This window comes from Myotis brandtii, unplaced genomic scaffold (assembly GCF_000412655.1).
Source record: "Myotis brandtii unplaced genomic scaffold, ASM41265v1 scaffold43, whole genome shotgun sequence".
Lineage (NCBI taxonomy): Eukaryota > Metazoa > Chordata > Mammalia > Chiroptera > Vespertilionidae > Myotis > Myotis brandtii.
This window is the reverse complement of record NW_005366455.1, coordinates 5,197,364-5,218,451: the sequence shown is the minus strand read 5'-3', so window position 1 is coordinate 5,218,451 and position 21,088 is coordinate 5,197,364. Positions and strand designations below refer to the sequence as shown.

Sequence of the window (21,088 nt, the reverse complement as noted above, 5' to 3'; positions counted from 1 at the left end):
ACTGCCCTCTGTCTCGGGACCTCCTGCCCGTCTTGCTGCTCTACTTGCCCCTGTCACCCTCGGAGGGTGGCCCCGACAGCCAAGCGGGAATCACCTCTGAAACGTGCTCTGCAGACAAGATAACGGTGTGGAGTGGCTGCTCAGCACCCGGATACACCGCTGGGGATGGGGCACACCGCAGACAGTTCCCAGCTGGCAAATAGGCTGGAATAGTGCAACTGCACAAGCTGGAATTTCCGGTATATCTTTTTTTAAATACATTTTTTAAAAATTGATTTCAGAGAGGAAGGGAGGGGGGGGGAGAGAGAAACAGCTGTGATGAGAGAGAATCACTGATCGGCTCGCCCCCCCCTGGGGGTCCAGCAGAAACCCGGCGGGTGCCCTGACCCGGAATGGAGCGTGACCTCCTGGTTCAGAGTGGACACTGAGCCACGCTGCGGGCTCCTCTTTATCCTGGTTTTCTCCTCTTTTTATTTCTTCACTTTCATTTTAATGGAATTTCTGGAGCAAGAACTAATAGATGAATGCTGCCGATCTATAATTTTTAAAGGGAAGTCAGGAAACTTGCTTCAGTCATTAATAATTTCAGCCTCGCTCCAGCCGGTTTGGCTCAGTGGATAAAGCCTCGGCCTGCGGACTGAAGGGTCCCGGATTCGATTCCGGTCAAGGGCACATGGCCGGGTTGTGGGCTCGGTCCCCAGTAGGGGGCATGAGGGAGGCAGCCAATCAATGATTCTCTCTCATCATTGATGTTTCTATCCTTCTCTTCCTCTATGAAATCAATAAAAACATATTTCAAAAGTTATAATTTCAGCCTAGAAAATAAAAATAAAAATAGGATTTAAAAAATATTCTCACCAGAGGATATGTTTTTCATTGATGCTAGAGGGAAGGGAAGGATGAGGGAGAGAGAGAGACGAAAAAACATCTATCTTTACCTCCAGTAGGTAAACGCCTAGACGGGGGATGGGATCTACAACTTGGGTGGGTATGTGACCTGATTGGGAATCAAACCTGTGACCCTTCCCGGCACAGGACCCAGGACATTCTAACCATCTGTGCCACACCGGCCAGGGCAATAATAAGATTTTTTATGTCACTGACTATCTTTTTCAAGTTACAGGGTTTCTTCCATCCTTTTTCCCACCATTTATAATAACTTTGAAAAATATTTATTGTTGATGAGACGATTACAAAATTATACATTGTAGGTTTCATTGTTATCCGTTAAATGCAAGGTACACACACTATTGTCTAGATCAGTGATGGCGAACCTTTTGAGCTCGGCGTGTCAGCATTTTGAAAAACCTTAACTTAACTCTGGTGCCATGTCACATATAGAAATTTTTTGATATTTGCAACCATAGTAAAACAAAGACTTATATTTTTGATATTTATTTTATATATTTAAATGCCATTTAACACAGAAAAATCAACCAAAAAAATGAGTTCGCGTGTCACCTCTGACACGCGTGTCATAGGTTCGCCATCACTGGTGTAGATAGCATTCTTGTAGTAATTAGTAGAAACTATAAAACTCTTTAGTTAGTACCCTTCTACCTAGTATTTATCTTTTGGCATACATACCCCAAAGGAGGAAAAAATAAAGTTGTACAAAGATTTTCATAGCACTATGTGTAATAATGAGAAAACTAAAGAAAGAAAAGAGCCCAGATGTTTTACGACAGTAGAGTAGGAAAATGATTAAGCAATTCTGGCTCCATGATGGAACATAGTTTTCCTTTACATGTTCAAATAAATAAACAAGATTCTTTTATTTACATAATGTTAAGTAGAATATGCCAAGTAGATAAACTCTGATTAGTACTAGTAAAAATCATTGACAACATTCAGAATTGATTCTGGAATTGAATATTTTAGATTTATTTTTTTCTATAAACATTTAGTTTATTTAAAAATTATTTTAGCCCTGACCGGTTTGGCTCAGTGGATAGAGCGTCGGCCTGCAGACTGAGAGGTCCCGGGTTCGATTCCAGTCAAGGGCATGTACCTTGGTTGCGGGCACATCCCCAGTAGGAGCTGTGCAGGAGGCAGCTGATCGATGTTTCTCTCTCATCGATGTTTCTCTCTATTCCTCTCCCTTCCTCTCTGTAAAAAAAAAATCAATAAAATATGTTTAAAAAATTATTTTATAAAAGTCTTATTATAAAAGTGATATGCTTGTTGTAAAATCAGAAAAAACACTGACCCCAAGCACAGCAACCATAAACCTGATTCAAAATTAAAGAAAATAAAAATTCCCCAATGATATTGATTTATTTTTCAAGCCAAGACAGTTGGGACCATATATAAAAACTTAACAAAGAAAAATGTGCTTGTTTATGTATTAATTTATGTAGAAGGGATGTTAAATCTTCAAACCCCTTAGATTAATTGGCACAGAGGAAGAATATTAAGATACTCCTTTTAAATGACAAAGAACCCAGTTTTTGTATTTAACATAGGAATAATTCCTGAGATTCAACCAAATTGGAAAGCCATTATTTTATATATATATATATATTTTATTGATTTTTTACAGAGAGGAAGAGATGTTTTATTGAAACATCGATCAGCTGCCTTCTGCACACCTCCCACTGGGGATGTGTTTGCAACCAAGGCACATGGCCCTGACCGGAATCGAACCTGGGACCTCTCAGTCCACAGGCTGACGCTCTATCCACTGAGCCAAACCGGTTAGGCCGAAAGCCATTATTTAAGGTCCTGCAGATGTCTTAGCAAAACACATCTGACTTATGGGCTGTATGATAATTCATTATACTAAATAAACTATTGCAAAATTTTTCTTTAAGGCTTCCAGACAAGCTGCAGGAATTCCAGGGATTACTCCAACGGATGAAAAGTGAGTAATTACTTTTTTGGAATCAAGTAGAGTCAATTCTTAATTTTTGGTATGGAGACTAAGTCAAATTTTTAGATTACTAGCTCATTTAATTCCTTTATTTACTCTTTTTTTTAAATCCTCACCTGAGGATATTTTTTTTGGCATTGATTTTTTGTAGAGAGAGTGGAAGGGAGGGAGAAGGGGGAGAGAGAGAAAGAGAGAGGAATATCGATGTGTATCATTGGCTGCATGTTGATTGGTTGCCTCATGCACGAGCCCCAACAGGCTGGGGATCGAACCTGCAACCAAGATAATTGCCCTTGACCTGGAATCGAACCTGAGACCCTTTGGTCTGCAGGCTGATGTTCTAACCACTGGGAAAACCAGCCAGGGCTCCTTTATTTACCTTTAACTTACCTCTTAGCATACAACCTAAATTTCATTAAGAACAGAAAGGAGGGCTGTATAAATAAAAACCTTCAATTTCTTTCATTTCCCCTTAATTAGACAAAGTTGACAATAGAAAGACAGGACTAAGATAGAATGATGAAAAATTGCCGTAGCTAGTCTGATGTTTTTCATCAGTCTCTGATGATGTTCATTGCTGTCTCAGAATGAGGTGCTGCAAAATTTTTTTTCCAGTTTCTAAATCAGATGTTTCTTATTTGGTTTGAAGTATTATGAGCTCTAAAAATATCAGACAAATCTATGTCTAAATATATCTTTAGAAAGGAAGAAGTCAAATATAATTGAGTTTTGGGTTTTGCAGTAATTGGATTTCTTATACCTTTGGTTTCATCTCTTGACACAGTTATTTTTCTGATTCTTCCAAGTTAATTTGATTATTTTGTTCAATGTTGCTCTTTTCTCAGAGATGGTAATCTTCCAGATATTGTGAACAGTGGAAGTTTGCATGAGTTCCTGGTAAATTTGCATGAGAGATATGGGCCTGTGGTCTCCTTCTGGTTTGGCAGGCGCCCTGTGGTTAGCTTGGGCACTGTCAATGTGCTGAAGCAGCATATCAACCCCAATAAGACATGTAAGTTTAATTTTCTTTCTAATTAGCTGATCCTTATCTTTTAAGAATAATTGTCTTTAAATGAAGAGCTATACATTGTTTTTAAATAGGAATAGCTAACATTTGTTGAATGCTTTAATACTATGGGCCAAGCATTGTGCTGAAGTTTTTATGTTTATTACCTGGTTTAAGACACAATATTATAAAATGATTATTTTTTCACACACATATATATTAATTATATGTTTCTCTATATAAATCCTATATAATAAAAGCCTAATATGGTAAGTGTCCGGTTGTCCGTTCAACAAATCAAAGCGTAATATGCTAAGGCTGCTCAACCGCTCGCTATGATGTGCACTGACCACCAGGGAGCAGTAATTTGACTGGTCGACCAGTCACTATGATGTGCACTGACCACCAGGGGGCAGATGCTCTGACTGGTAGGTTAGCTTGCTGCTGGGGTCCGGCTGATTGGGACTGAGGGTGATGGGCTGGACACGCCCTGGAGCCCTCCCTTGGTCCCTCCCCAGCTGGCCAACCTCCCACGTCCCTCCCTGGCCCTGATTGTGCACTGGTGAGGTCCCTTGGCCTGGCCTGCACCCTCTTGCAATCCGAGACTCCTCAGGATGTCAGAGAGCTGGTTTCAGCCCGATCCTGCTCAACGCAGGAGCTGCCCCCTGGTGGTCAGTGCGCTCCCACAAGGGGGAGCGCTGCTTAGCTAGAAGCTGGGCTCATGGCTGGCGAGTGCAGTAGCGTTGGCGGGAGCCTCTCTTGCCTTCGCGGCAGCACTAAGGATGTCTCACTGCTGCTGTCAGTCAGATATCCCCTGAGGGCTCCCAGGCAGCGAGAGGGCGCAGGCCGGGCTGAGGGCCCCCCTCCAAGTGCACGAATTTCATGCACTGGGCCTCTAGTACATATATAATTAAATCCCAATGTAAATTTTTGGGGGAACCTGAAAAAATAGTTCCAGGGTACATCTGGAAGAATGGATGTACATGAGCAGCCAAGAAAAACCTAGAAAAGAACATTAATGAGGGGAATACCTCTACCATCAGACAGAACAGTGTATCATATAGCTAGATTAATTTAAAGAATCTTATACTGTGATATGACTAGACAGACTAATGGAATAGAGTAATTAGTTCAGTAGACAAACCAAGTATACATGATAAAAATAGCATTTTATGATAAAGGGAAAGCTAATAAATTATATTGGGAAAACTGGTTAGCTATTTGGGAGGAAAATCTGCTTTATTCTTTATCAAAGAAAATTCCAAATGATTAAAATATGGAGTCATGAAAGTAATAGAAAAAAATAGTTAAATATTAAATTTTGTGGGTGGTATTGATAAACATCCTTTTCTTACCATGACATGAGATCTAGGACCCATCAAACACAAATTGGATAAATCTGTCTACATAAAAATGAAAATTTGTATTATAATAGAAACCTTGAAAAAAGATGAAAAAGAGAGAAATGGAAAAATGCTGGCCACTCATTACTATACATAGTGTGTATTAATTAATGACTATCCTATATAATAAAAGGGTAATTGCAAATTGTCCCCTTAACCAGAGTTTGAACAGGGGCGGGGCTGGCCCGCCAACCGCCTGGGGTCCCTCTCCCTGACCAGCCCTGCCCCCGATCAGCCCCCCACACCCCAATCAGGGGCGGGGCCAGCCGGCCAACCTCCCATGTCCCCTGCCCGATCTGCCCCCATCGGGGCGGGCCTGCCGGACCCCACCCATGCACGAATTCGTGCACTGGGCCTCTAGTATTTTTATAAAATAAAAAGGAATGAAAAAGTTTAAAAGAAATGGGAAAACTGTTTCCCACCCATATATTTATAAAGTAAATAAAAACAAATAAGAAAGCCCGGGTTGGTGGTTCAGTTGGTTGGAGCATTGATCTGTACTCTGAAAAGGTTGTGGGTTCAGTTCTGGTCCGGGCACATACCTAGGTTATAAGGACATACTGGAGGCAACCGATTGATGCTTCTCTCTCAACCATCAATGTTTCTCCATTCCTTTCTCAAACCAATAAACATATCCTCAGGTGAGGATTAAAAATAAATTGTTAAAGTAAATAAAAATTTTTTTAAAAACCCAATAAGAAAAAAATAAAATGCAATTGTAGAAAAATGGGTGAAAACAAGGTAATTAAGAAAGAAATATAAATGGCCAATAAGCAAATTTCAACCTCACTGATAATCAGTAGTATGCAAATAAAAATGAGATTTTTCCCTCTCTGACTAAAGAGATGAAAAATATTGACAAACTCATTATTGATGAGGGAATGGAGAAACATGGAGTATAAATGGTTTACAAACCTTCTGGAGAGAAGGTTGACAGTAACATTTGACTTAGCAATTATAATCTTTAAGAATTTATCATGAATTGATAATCACATAAATGTGAAAAGACATTAGCATTATTTATAATGAAAATTTGAAGCAAACATATACTTACCAATGGCTGCATAAAAGAATACTTTTAATATTACTTTTAGGCCTTAATATGATGATACAGATGTATTTTATTTTGTTTACCAAATACTTGTATAGCAATTACTATATGCCAGCAATATTATTCTAAACCTTTTATAAGTGTTAAATCATTTAATTCTCAGAACAACCTTATGAAATAGGTATTATGGTTATTTCTATTTAACAGAAGACAAAATTGAGGTTAAGAGAAGTTAAATTATTTGCCCAGGGTCACACCGCTAATGAGTGATGGAGCTGGGACTTGAAGCACTGCTGCTGGCCTGAGTTCATGCCCTGAATCACTGAGCTTTCCACATCATAGAAAGATGGCTCTGCCAGGACATACAGTGCTGAGTAAAATCAGATGTGGTCTCTGTCCTGTGGAGATTATAGTTTAGTGTTGGGGACGGGGAGCATGTAAACAGCGAGGAAATGATCACACTAATGAGCTGAGACACTGCTCTGAAAGAATGGGCTGTAGTTCTTTGTGAAGTCTGACAGAATGTTCTCTCTCTTAAGAAATGGTAACAGCTCTAAAAAAGATCTCTAAAATGTTTAACTGGATATCTTTGTGGTGAGATTTAGATGTATTTTACTTTCTTTTTTAATTGTTTACCACGATAGCGTATTTTTGTATGTGTGTGAAAGCAAAGTTATGAAAGATACACTTCAAATAATGGATAAAGGAGAAAAGAATTTTTTTTTGAATTCAGCTAAATAATTTTAACTCAAACACTTGACCATTACACAGAATCATCAAATTTTCTTTAAAATCAGTGGAAGCTTTGTTGTTGTTGTTGGTAATCCTCACCCAAGGATACTTTTCCCATTGATTTTTAAAGAGAGAGTGGAAGGGAGAGAGGGTGGTGGGAGAGAGAGAGAGAGAGAGAGAGAGAGAGAGAGAGAGATTGGTTGCCTCCCGCACATGCCCCGACCTGGGCCTGGAAAAAGAACCTGCAACCCAGGTACGTGCCCTTGACTGGGAATTGAACCCGAGACCCTTTGGTCCACAGGTTGACACTCTAATCCCTGAGAACACCAGCTAGGGCATGAGGCTTTTTTTTTTTTTTTTTTTTTTTTTTAGAAGTCAAAAATATTGTTGTCATGTAGGTAGAAAGTGTATGCACGTATTAATGGTTTATGGTGGGATTCCCAGTCAGGATATTGTACTTATTCTTGACAATTTTCATTGCCTCTTAACGGAGTTGTGGGGGAAAAAAGTTGCCATGCTTTCAGTTTCAATCCCATAATTCCCTGATCTCTATGTCCTTTTTCTGGAAGTTTTGTTGTTGTTGTTGTTGTTGTTGTTTGAGTGATTACTTTGACTTTGAAATGTTTAATTTGTCTGTTTCAGTGGACCCTTTTGAAACCATGCTAAAGTCATTGTTAAGGTATCAATCTGGTGGTGGGAATGTGAGTGAAAACTACACAAGAAAAAAATTGTATGAAAATGGTGTGACTGATTCTCTGCAGAGTAACTTTGCTCTCCTGCTAAAGGTAAGGTGATAAGTAGTTTGGCCTGGAGTTCTGCAATTCAGATAACATATTTTTTAACTGTTGTGTGTCTTTTTCTTGCTACTTTTTTCTTACTTGTCTTTCTAAGCTGATCTTTATTGTCCTGAAATTCTAAAACAAAACAAACAAAAACAAAACAAAAAACTTAACACCCAGACTCCCTATATAAATGGAAATTATGGGAGTGGAGAGAACCTGAAATTTTTTTCTATATCAATAGATTTGTCCTTTGTTTTCAGGCCAGACTTTAAACCTGAAACATGTTTCCTAAAACATGGTCTGCGTTTACCTGAAACTCTCTCTTGTTAAATATGTAGATTACTTTGGAATCCACTTGGATGAATTGAATCACTGGGAAGGGATCTGACATTTTGGGGGAGGGGTGGATCTGACATTTTTAAGGAGCTCCACAAATGATTTACAGAGTGTGAAAATAATACTTATTAATACCATTTCCTTTTTGTCTGTAAAAGGAACCCTGTGTGCTTTTTGTTAGTTCTCTGTGTCCTCATAGGATTGTTCCAAACCTTCACCCTTAAAGTAGTATTGCTAGTCCTACCCACCCTTTTTGTTTGCTATGGATGTCCTTGCCTCCTGCTTTGCTGAGACAATAGAGCCCCTTTCATGTGACTGAAGAGTACTGCTGTCTATACCAGTGGTTTTCTTTAAGAGAATAGCTGCTTACCTAAAGTTATCACCCCGAATTAAGTTGTGTATTTCATATTGACTTACTAAACCTTTTGCCTTTATTTTTTGGAGGGGGGCGGTCCAGATCTGAGTTCTGTTCTGACTCTTCTCTCATCTTCACAAACCTCATCCCCTGTGTTCTGACTCCTTCCTGCCCTGACTGTCTCTGCTCCAAGGCTGAGTGTAAACCTCCACTTTAATTCTGTGAGTGTAACTTCTCTCTTCTGTGTGCTTTAATCTAATATTATGCTGTGACTTTGAGTCTAAATTTTGATTTAACAAGTACTTCTGGATTTTAGAATTTATGACTATCCTTTTAATTGACAACTTAGTAATAATATTAATAGCCAAAATTATTGAGTTCATTGGTTCAATAGCTTCATGAGCTCATTTAATCCTCATAAGAACTTTATAGGTATGTATTATTATTTCTCTCTTTTTAGATGAAGAAACGGAAGCACAGAGTGGTTAAGTTGCTTGTCCAAGGACATATAGCTAGTAAACAGTAGGACTAGGATTTGATCCCAGTCAGTCTGGCACATTGCTGCTCTATAGCTTGATTCTGCTACCCTGGAATGTGGTTTTGCTTGGCTAGTGATTTTTTTTCTTCATTTTAAAAACCTTTTTGAGTATTGCAGTCACAGTAATATCTTAATGTAAGGTGGAATTAAAAAGAATTTGCTTTCTCTGAAATTCTAATATTTTTACAATAATTACTGATTAATTACCTAAAAACTTTTTTCAAAAAGAAAGTTTGTATTCTTTCAGAAAACTGATATATACTTTAAAATCTTATCTTTTGAATTGTAAGTCAGCTTCTAGGTAGACTGACTTGTTTTCTCTAATATAATTTTATGTTACTTGAAATTAATATGGTATTTTAACGTGAACATTCTGAAGAAGTAAGTTATTGTGTATCATGTGTCCTTATTCAGGATAAATTATAAGATTAATAGCATATATTTTTTTGGTCTTTATAGTTTATGTATCATATATATGTAATTTATTTATCATATAAATATAGCTGGTAAAAGAATATTCCAGCATAAACACATTCTTGTTATTTAACCACATGGTAGTTTTTCATGTAAATATACATATATCACACATGGAAAAATTAGAAAGGATATTTTTAAAAAGTCTATTATGAATGAAAGCATTTATCATAGATTTGGACATTTCTATCAATAATAAGTTAATATATAACACTGATCTGACTATCAAATGAAGCTCATCAACAGATTGTTAGAATTCCCACCTAATATGAACTAGTCAAGATTCACATAATCCTCTAACAAAAGATCTAGATGTGTTTGCCTAGAGAAAAATCCTGTATGAGTCATTTATAGTATTTGCATTGATTTAGAGAATAAGGTGCAAAACAAGTGGATTAAGGCATAAGTAAGTCAAAATTCAGTTATGTGATACAAGTGACAGTATTGGTAACAAGATTTTTATGGTCATCGCTATTTTTAATTAGATACTAAGAATTTAGCCTCTTAATTTCCATTAGCCTTAAGATTTTACCAGCCTTTGAACTTTTAAAATATATATTTTGTTGTGGTGGTGGTGGTCCTGGTTCTGTTTTGTTTTGCAAACCAACCCTTTGACAGAATCTGAATCTGAACCACTGAGGATGTAATTTTAGGTGGAGCCAGTTAGCCTGACAAATTAACCAATCACTTGAATGCTTATTCAGGAGAGAACAATAAATCATGTGGGCTTCTGTTCTCTTTCAGCTTTCAGAAGAATTATTAAATAAATGGCTCTCCTACCCAGAGTCCCAGCACATACCCCTTTGCCAGCATATGCTTGGTTTTGCTATGAAGTCTGTTACACAGATGGTAATGGGTAGTACATTTGAAGATGACCAGGAAGTCATTTGCTTCCAGAAGAATCATGGCACAGTAAGTCCAGGACCAAATTTAAAATTATTCTCTCATTGCCCTAACTGGTTTGGCTCAGTGGATAGAGCGTCGGCCTGCGGACTGAAAGGTCCCAGGTTCGATTCCCGTCAAGGGCATGTACCTTGGTTGCGGGCATATCCCCAGTAGGAGGTGTGCAGGAGGCAGCTGATCAATGTTTCTCTCTCATCGATGTTTCTAACTCTCTATCCTTCTCCCTTCCTCTCTGTAAAAAATCAATAAAATATGTTTTAAAAAAAATTATTCTCATCAAATTAGATAGTTAAATAATGTAGATTTTTGCCTCTCAAGAATAAGGTTTAGCCCTAGCTGGTTTGGCTGAGTGGATAGAGCGTCAGCCTGTGAACTGAAAGGTCCCAGGTTCGATTCCATTCAAGGGCACATGCCCAGGTTATGGGCTCAATCCCTAGTGGGGGGCTTGCAGAAAGCAGCCGATCAATGATTCTCTCTCATCATTGATGTTTCTATCTCTCTCTCTCCCTCTCCCTTCTTCTCTGAAATCAATAAAAATATATTTTTTAAAAAGAATAATGTTTAAGGTTCTATAGTATAGAATTTCACTGTTTGGGGTTAAAAACAACAATGTAAGTGAAGATAATTGTTGTCTCTTTAAAAAATTTAAGAATTACTTTTGAAATTTAAAAATTAGATAATTAAATAAATTTTCTTTTAATACCACGTATATTACGAAATAATACTGAATTCTAGAATAAAGAAAAAACTATATTTAATAGTACTAGACTATGTCCTATGTAGAAAGGAATTAAAGCTAATGAGCAAAAAAATGCTAATGGGATTAATATGATTTAAAGAAGGGCTAATTCAGTTTAAAGTTGATTTACTAGTGCCCTTTCTAGATTCACATATGGAATTGATTTTTCTCTATTTTTTTTAAAAATATATTTTTATTGGTTTTAGAGAGGAAGAGAGAGAGAGAGAAACATCAATGATGAGAGAGAATCATTGATCAGCTGCCTCTTGCTTGCCCTCCACTGGGCATGTGCCCTGATCAGGAATCGAACCGTGACCTTCTGGTTCATAGGTTGACACTCAACCACTGAGCCACATTGACCAGGCAGAAATGTATATTTCTTAACATTAGTAGAAGTTGTCAAAGAAAAGTTTTCAGGCTATAAATGTTGGAGGCAGTAGGAAGGGCACCAGGTGTGTTAGACCAGTGGTGTCAGATCAGACCTGGGTTTAGCAATCTCAGTACTTGAGTGTAGCTAGGAAAGAATTCAGAGCCAAGACTCAAACTATAAGAGAACATTTATTTGGAAAATCACAGAGGTAGAAGTAATTCATAGAAGAAATGGGCTTAGGAAACAAGTTATAGAGGCAAAGGAGGGGCCCTTAGAGCTCAGAAGTGAGGAAGGTCAAGGTAATGCACCTGTGGGGAGGAAGAGAGGAGATGAGAGGTGGGGGAAGACAGGTGAAGGGGTGCTCTGAGAGAAGAGTGCACTGGATCCTCTATCTTAAGGGTTTTAAGGGTAGAGATTCAGGGGAGATCCCAGGGGAAGGTTTCAATAGAATATTCAGCAGCTTTCCAGGTGTGTCCTTTCAGGGTCCAGGTCTCTACTGGTTGATTGGTCAGTGCCAGGGCAGGGGGTCATTATCCAATGCAGCTTGTCCTAAGGTCAGCCTTGGTGTCACTTGTCTGGTTTTGCTGCTTTTCTGGGCCTGGAGCTGAAATATAGCTGAGGCCTAGATGTTATCTCTAGGGAGGAAAGGCCAGGGTATCCAAACCCCATGCATGACCAGGGATAAGCTAGTGGAGGAAGGGTCACCCTGAGGGTGAGGTCCCACCCTCCATTTGTCCTTTGCTAGGCATCCGAGACTTTTCACCCTGGTGACCTTCTATACCTAGCCCTTCCTCCCTACTCTGGTCATGTCTGTCTAACTGCCTACCACATAAACATGACTTGAAATCCTACCTCAAATGATCTTCTAATGTTTGAAACACCAAGGGGTGCATGTCACCGGGAATAATAACCACGTTGTGAATGCAGAGGTGATAACAACTTCATCATGACCGCTTCATGGCTGACAGCAGTTGGGAGCCGGCCTCAGTTGTAAGGTGCATACCGATTGCACAGATGTTGAGCTGTGAAAAATGTACACCTCACATTCAGTCGCTGACTGTGTCTCTCCAGAAACATTGTCGCAGTTATTTTCTCACCAACATTAGTGTGCTCTTTCCTTGTGCTTTTGACATTTAGAATTATTGGTCCTTTAAATACTTGCCTACTTAATTGTTCAGAAATGATATTTCATGATTAAAATATATAATTATTCTATTGTTTGTGAGGTTACACATTGTTTAATATTTTTGTTGAATACTTGTATTGTTGTTTTTTTTGTGGGATGCTTTCTCATGTCTTTTGCCCATATTTCTTTCTTTCTTTTTTGTTTTTTATTATTAATCCTTACTGAAGGATATTGTTACCATTGATTTTTAGAGAGAGTGGATGGGTGGGAGAGACAGAGAGAGGGAGGGAGGAAAGAAGCGCGCGCGTGCGAGAGAGAGAGAGAAAGAGAGAGAGAGAGAGAGAGAGAAACATCGATTAGTTGCCTCCCACACACACCCCAACCGGGATTGAACCCGAAACCTGGGTATGTGCCCTGACCCAGAATAGAACCAAACTGGCAAGCTTTGGGTACACGGCATAATGCCCAACCAACTGAGCTACACTGGCAAGGGAAGAAAAGGAACTTTGGACTTTTCAGTTATAATTAATTTGAAAGTTTCTTGATGGAAATTATTAAAATATATTTGTCCTATTCTCATAGACTATGGAGTAAATGATTATGTAGCTTATTTAAAAGTGAGAGCTTAATTATAAGTTCTGTTCGTGAGGCTGGAGTTCTTCAATTATTAGCTTAGATTGTTTTATTATTTAGAAAATCTACCTATTAGATAGTAGGTGTGTTTTCCTATTTTTAGGTTTGGGCTGAGATCGGGAAAGGCTTTCTAGATGGATCACTTGATAAAAGTACAACTCGGAAAAAACAATATGAAGATGGTAAGTTTTGCCACTCTTAATTTCTAGTGAGGACAAAAGGATATGTGCTTTACTTTAATAGGGCTATTTCGGAACAATGAAATTATAAATCATGGGGTTTTTTTCTCTCTCTTCCCTCCCCCCCCCCTACATTTCCCATAATGGAAGTTCTTAAACAAATGAGAGGAAAAAGTAGTGAATTTATAAATGAAATTCTAGCATTCACTGCAGAATGAGAATGCTGTAGAGTTGGAATAGCCTACAGGATTAATGGAGAGTGTAAGTGTACAACTCTAGGAAAGCATTTTGATGACACATGGTAAGATTAATAAATGATGGATTAAATTACCTAGAAAGAGAAAAATATTTCTTGAATATTTCTGTCCCTGCTATTTCTGCAAGTAGAAAACCAGAAACAATATAAATGTCCAACAACATAGGAATTGTTAAGAAAATCATATCAATATAATTAAATATTTTGTAATATTTGTAAAAAATGTAGCAACATAAAAATTATTGCCATTATAACATATATAATTTTGAAAACAATATTTTCAAAATCGTTTGGCATTGGTTACAACTTTGTAAACTCAGAAAAATAGCAGTTTTAGTTTAAGATGGCTCCCCCAAGTTATTCTCCCCTTTTTTATTTTATTTTGCATATTCTGTCAATAATTTAATGATTGTAATGCTTTAATACCTTTATTCTGAGCTGCTTCAGTTCCTTTTTTGGAGTTAGGCTGGGGTAAATTAAAATCCATAAACTGCATTGGAATAATGGGTTGTTTTCCATATATAACAGTATTGCTTCTCGGGATTCTCTTCCTTTATTCTTTCAGCAGATGTTTATTCAGGCCCATATGTGCTGGGCCCTCTTCTTTGTATAGAAGACAACAATCCCTGTCCTCATGGGGCTGACCATTTCAGTGATTCCCTTGATGTCCAGATTAAGTCCAGAAAAGCCAACTTAATTGATACATTTTTCTGCTATCTAGTTTTTGTAACCATTCTGATTATCTCGATGGATGCATTTAGAGTACTCCCCTTAATAAAAAATGTATTTCACAAACATTGATTCAATTAATATAAATGGAAATGAATAACTTATAATTTTTTAGATTCTAAATAAAGTAGATTGTATAACAAAGCAAACAAAAATTCCTGTCTTTGTGGCAGCACATTCTAGTGGAAAGAGGCAGACAATAATCTAAATAAATAAACGCAATAGTGTGTTAAAAATGCAAAGTGCTACAGAGAAAATTAAATCAGGAAGGGGGATAGGGAGTGCTAGAGGTGAGGAGGTTACAATTTTAAATAAGGCCATTAGGAAAGGCCTCACCAAGTTAGGTGACCTTTGAGCAAACAGTTGTAAGAGGTAAGGTAACTGTCATGTGGACATCCTACGACCAAGGGAGGAATATTCCATGTAGAGGAAAAGTAATTGCCAAGTCCTTGAGGTGGGATTCTCCATGGTATATTTAAGGTATAACAGGGTGTGTCTGTGGTGAAGTGAGTCAGAGAGGAATAGAAGGAGATGAGGCTAGAATGACTGGGGATAGGGACAGATTTTGTCTGGTTTGTAGATCATTGTGTGAATAGGTTCTTACTATGAGATAGGAAGCCACTGGAAGGTTTTGAGCAGAGTTATGATCTGAATTATGTTTTTTTTAGAAGATATTTTTTATTGATTCCAGAGAGGAAGGGAGAGGGAGAGAGAGATAGAAACATCAATGATGAGAGAGAACCATCTATTGGCTGCCTCCCGCATGCCCCCCACTGGGCATGTGCCCTTGACCAAAATCGAACCCAGGACCCTTCAGTCCACAGGCCGACGCTCTATCCACTGAGCCAAACCCGCCAGGGCTGAATTCTGTTTTTAAAGGATCACTCTGGTTGCTATGATAGGTTGGAGGTACCGAGAGCAGAAGTGGGAAGACTACTTAGGGAGCTATTGCAATGAACCAGGCAAGAGAAATAATGTGGTGTGGACTCAGTGTCAGGCAACAGAAAATGTAGCAAGAAAAAAAATAAGGGAGAATAATTCTGTATTTGGAAGACAGATCCACCAACATGGGTCGACAGATTAGATGTGGGGTATAAGCGAGAAGGAGGATACCCAGATTCTAGGCCTAAGTAATTGGAAATTAAAGCTATTGGGAAATAAGATGGACAGACTAGGAAGATCGGCTTTGAGGGGAAAGATCAAGGGTCAGTTTTGGATATGGTATGTTTAATATGTTTCAGGCAGCCAAGAGGAGATGCTGAGATGGTTATAAGATACATGAGTCTGGAGTTCAGGGGAAAGGTCCTGACTGGAAATATAAATCTTCGAGTGTTAAGTACATAGATTGTATTTAAAGCCTTGGGGCTGGTGATCACCAATCTAATTGAATGTAAATAGCAACAGAGAAGAGTTCCAAAAACTGATATGTGACCTTGGACATTCTACCATGAAAAAATTCTAGAGATGAGAAGGAATCAACAAAGGAGACTGAGAATGGGCAGGTAGGGGAGTGGGAGGAAAGCGTGGAGTCTGAGAGAGTGTGAATCCTGGAAGCCAAATGACCAAGTGTTTCCTGCAAGTAAGTGGTCGACATCATCAAGTGCTGTGATAAGCCAAGTAAGATGGGAACTGAGAAATGATCTTTGGATAATTCTTTTGATTGTTGGATATCAGCTACTCTATATCTTTTAGGTTTTAGGAGTTTTCTCTTTTAATATATAGATTTTTATTGATTTCAGAGAGGAAGGGAGAGGGACAGAAAGATAGAAACATCAATGATGAGAGAGAGTCATTGATAGGCTGCCTCCTGCACGCCCCTCACTGGGGATCGAGCCTGCATCCTGGGCCTGTGCCCCGACTGGGAATCCAACCATGACTTCCTGGTTCATAGGTCAACATTCAGCCATTGAGGCACGCTGGCTGGGCCCTTTTCTTGCTATTTCACATCTGTTTCTGTCCCTAAACTGGGTGATGCCTGATTTGAGGAAAGAGTAAAGTTAAGAGGACAGAAATTAGAAGCGAGGTGGATAATATCAGTGGAGAGGTATATGTGTGTGGAGGCCTCTAAGGTGCTGGCATTGTCCTACTTCTTGACCTGGGTGGCGATATTATGGGTGTTTGCTTTATAATTATTCCTTCGATGGTGCATATATAGCTTATGTACTTTTTTGTATACGTATAAAATTTAGTGAAGAGAAGGAAAAGAAAGTAGATGAATTTAAACATAAATTAGCTTTTAAAAAATTGTTGGTTACTACTTTACCTTTGAAAATTTTATTCTGTAGTAATAGCATTGTACAGAAATATTTTAAAGTTTAATCTTTACAAGTGCATATATTCTAAATTTTTTTTTTTTTCACTAAGCCCTTATGCAACTGGAATCTATTTTGAAGAAAATCATAAAAGAACGAAAAGGAAAGAACATTAGTCAACGTATTTTCATTGACTCCTTAGTACAGGGAAACCTTAATGACCAACAGGTAATGTAATTGTTAAACATTTTTCAAATAAAAAATAATCATACATGTATAGAGTGTGGTTTTTATTCATTTAATCCAGATGGCCTCCAAAATCCAATGGCTTTCTTTTCTTTTACTGTATATCATCCATAAACAGTATTAGTATTTAGTCTCCTGATATTTAGCTCTTTGAAGCAGTTGTTTATTATTTAATAACTAGAGGCTCAGTGCATGAAATTCATACACTCGGGCGGGGGGGGGGGGCTCAGCCTGGCCTGTGCCCTCCCATGGGGAGCAGGCCTAAGCCGTTAGTCGGACATCCCCTGAGGGGTCCTTAGTGCTGCTGTGGAGGTGGGAGAGACTCCCGCCACTGCCACAGCACTCGCCAGCTGTGAGCCCGGCTTCTGGCTGAGCAGCGTTCCCCCTCTGGGAGCGCACTGACCACCAGGGGGCAGCTTCTGCATTGAGCATCTGCCCCCTCATGGTCAGTGCACATCATAGCAACCAGTCATTGTGCCTTTTGGTCGATTTGCATATTAGCCTTTTATTATATAGGATTGGGAAGCAAATATTGAGCCAAAAATCTCTGATCATAAAATAGGAGGGCCTGTATAAGCCTTTATCAACTAAGCTGCTCTGCCTGCATGACCAGATGTGCAGCTTGGCTTGTTCCAGTGTGTGTCTGTTCCCCCCAGCGCACCTATGGTGTTGTCAGGCAAAAGACAGGAGGGGAGCCATTATTGCCACACCCTTTTATTCCGCACATGCAAGTCTTCATAGACAGAAGTGGCTTTTTGGTGTGTGTGTGAGTGCAGGCATTGAATCAGGCTCCCAGGACAGTGAGTGGCAGGCTTTCTGTGGTTCCTGAGGCTTCATTGCTGCACCAGGCCAAGCCAGAAAGGGAGGACTGAGCCAGTTTATTTGCAAAAATTACCATGAGACAGTAATATAGATAAATGTTTACTGCATGGAGAAAGGCAATACGATATTTAGATTGGTTCTCATATAGACTTTTTAACTGAAACATAATAAATACTTAGTTGTGAAACATAATATAGACTTTTCCCCTTACCTTGACCCCTATTACAGAATAGGTTATTTTAGTAGGGCCTGATACAGGCCACTTTGCATTTCATATTTTCTAAACTTCACTTTGTTTTCTAGATCCTAGAAGACAGTATGATATTTTCTCTGGCAAGTTGCATAATAACTGCAAAATGTAAGTATTCCTTGAATCCTTCTGGAGATAGAGTATAAAATATACAAGGCTAAAGCTATTCTAAAATAAAGGAAACACTCTTTATAATCCCCCCCCCCCTTCTTTTTTATTCTTGTTTGCAAGACTTGATTCACACAGGTACCTTTTTAAAAACCCCAGGTGTTCTATGCCACCTCTGAACAGTGCCATAAAAAGTTTGACACACTTTATGGATTGTGAATTCTAGTTAGTGCTTTAAAAATGAACTGCTGTTGACACCTTTCCAACCGAGCAGTGAGCTTTTCAGTTTCCTGCTGGGGCATTTCACTTTGACTCGTTTGGGCTGCTATTACTAAGGTCTACCAGCAGAAGAGATGGGCCACAGGAATCATGATTCAGAAGCACTCTTTTGTCAGATTGAAGGTGCTTTTCTTTCAAACTCTAAAATGGGTGTGATATGTTTCTAAGTTTCCTTACTGAATTTTAGTTTAGCAGAGTACCATTCATTCATACAGTATTTATAAAAATTTGTGTATATCTATAAAATTATAGTAACATAAAATGTTAAAGGAAGTATTAAAATATTAGTTTAAAATCCAAAAAATTCATGTTCACTTGAAGGATTCATTTACAACTCTTTCTGTTGAAGGAACTTTTCTTAAAAACAAAGACTACACATACAAACTCCCCATCAATTTTTCTTGCTGTAAAATTTTCAACATTAAGAGATGTTCAGATATTATAAATTAAATGGAATTAAGGTAAGCTTGTGTAAATATGATGTATTGAACCTTTTTTTAAAAAAATCCTCACCTGAGGATATATTTTTATTGATTTTTCATTTTTAGAGTGACAGAGAGAGAGCGAGAGAGACAGACAGACAGACGGAGACAGACATCAGTTGCCTCCTGTGTGAGCCCCAACTGGGGATCCTGAAACCTAGGTATGTGCCCTAACCGGGAATTGAACCCAAATCTTTTGGTGTAGGAGACAATGCTCTAACCAACTGAGCCACCCAGCCAGGGCTGTATTGGATCTTTTTTTAAAATGCTTAACTTGTTTTAATATTTTATTGCATTAAAATATATTTTTGCTAAAGTCCTTAGAATAAATCTGAATCAGTTGTCCTCTAGATATCACAAAAAGTGATCATTTCCAAGGTTGAGTAAATATTTTAATCTGATTTGAAATTTTCAGAGGATTATTTATTTGCATTGGGCTGGTTATTTTTAAGTCACTTCTGAAGTTTTTGAGAGGCAAGATAGGCAGGAAAGCATCAAGTTCCTCCTCTGCTGCTGACAGCCTTGAACCAAGGTACTTACCCTGCATTTTCTCCTTTTCTAAAATAAGGATTTAGCTGTAGACGACCTCCAAGGTATCTTCCAACTATAAAATTGTATCTTGGTTCAGTAGTATAATTAAAGAATGTTCAGTGGCTTAAAATCACACTTTTAAGCTGTCTCCATTCATACTTTATTTTTAATAGAGCTCTGCAAAGGAACCATTGTTTGAAATTATGAAGCTTGTACAGTGATGTTAATTTTTAAATGACCATTTAGTCAAGCTGGGTGTACATGTGCCTACTATATTCAAATTTTTGTACTAAATCTTTCAGTATTATATTTTACTATGCAATTTTGTAAAATTGCATACATATACATATTGTACACTATCTGCACTAGTTTTCATGTCACTCGTCTTTTTTTTATCTTAAAGTCATTTTTATTTTTCAATTACAGTTGACATACATTATTATGTTAGTTTCAGGTGCACACCCCAGTGATTAGACATTACATAAATTACTAATTTTAGTTTAGCAGAGTACCATTCATTCATACAGTATTTGATAAATCTTGCACCCATCTGATACCATACATAGTTATTAGAATATTTCTGACTGTATTCCCTATGCTGTGCTTTACATCCCCATGACTATTCTGTAACAACCAATTTGTTCTTCTTAATTTCTTCACCTTTTTCACCATACCCTTAAACCCCCTCCCATCTGGCAACTGTCAAAATGTTCTCTGTGTCTGTGAGTCTGTTTTTGTTCTGCTTGTTCATTTATTTTGTGAAACAGAAATTCTGCAGTTCACTCAAAAGCCATAATAAGGAAGCATATGTAGGAAAAAGTTCAGGACAGGCAGTTACTCATCATGTGCCTTTTTTGAACTCTAGATGTGAGCAATTATCAAAATAATTGAGGACCAGGTAGCTATTGATTTTATTAGTAACATTTAGTACAGAAAGTGAATTATGTCTTTTCTAGGCATGGGAATTGGATAATATGTGAGTTAAAATTTAAATTTGAGACAAATTTATAGCAGCCCTTACTAGCTCAGGAAAGAAATATTAAGTAGAGGTACAAATTAGTAAATGTATTTTGAAAAGTACTTGACATAGAAAAAGTAGAGCGGAGTCAAACATAATCTAGGGGAAGAAGTACTATATAATGTGGATGGTTTAATTCTTTGAATAGTTGTAATCCCAGTGGATTACTAAAGAAAATCTAACTACTTTATTTTCTCTGTTTTATGTTCATCATGTAATTTTCTTACCTTTTCATTGCCACAGTGAATATAATCCATAAACCATTTTAACCAAAAGTAAGCCATACGCTAGTGATTTTCCAATTTTGGTGTTCATGAAAATAATTGTGGTATTTGTTAGATGCTTCGATCCTACCCTAAACCTACTAAATCAGAATCTGTGGGTGTGAGGGGATTTTTGAGAACCACTGTCCTAAGCAATAACCAGTCCCAGTTCTTAAGCCAGGGTATCTACACTCTTACAAGTGAAAATTTAGAATATTGACTTGTAGGTAAAGCTCCTGCTACTTTGATTTGTATGAGTCATTTCATTAGGGCTCCTGAGTGAACTGATAAATCAGTATTTTATTTTACAAGGTTGAGTGAACCAGACAATTGACAACAGTGTGGTGATTGTG

General features: G+C 38.0%; 1 protein-coding gene across 1 annotated transcript in view; it reads left to right on the top strand.

The window, feature by feature from the left end:
* The first annotated feature begins 220 nt into the window (after positions 1-220).
* The window catches only part of LOC102240033 (cytochrome P450 20A1), a 32,786-nt gene continuing 11,918 nt past the window's right edge, over positions 221-21,088 (top strand). The window contains exons 1-8 of the mRNA XM_014546113.1: positions 221-239; positions 2,814-2,863; positions 3,718-3,884; positions 7,707-7,849; positions 10,294-10,461; positions 13,424-13,502; positions 16,849-16,964; positions 18,108-18,162. Of these exons, the coding sequence (XP_014401599.1) occupies positions 7,724-7,849; positions 10,294-10,461; positions 13,424-13,502; positions 16,849-16,964; positions 18,108-18,162 (544 nt within the window). The 5' untranslated portion in view covers positions 221-239; positions 2,814-2,863; positions 3,718-3,884; positions 7,707-7,723. The remainder of the gene's footprint in view (positions 240-2,813; positions 2,864-3,717; positions 3,885-7,706; positions 7,850-10,293; positions 10,462-13,423; positions 13,503-16,848; positions 16,965-18,107; positions 18,163-21,088) is intronic.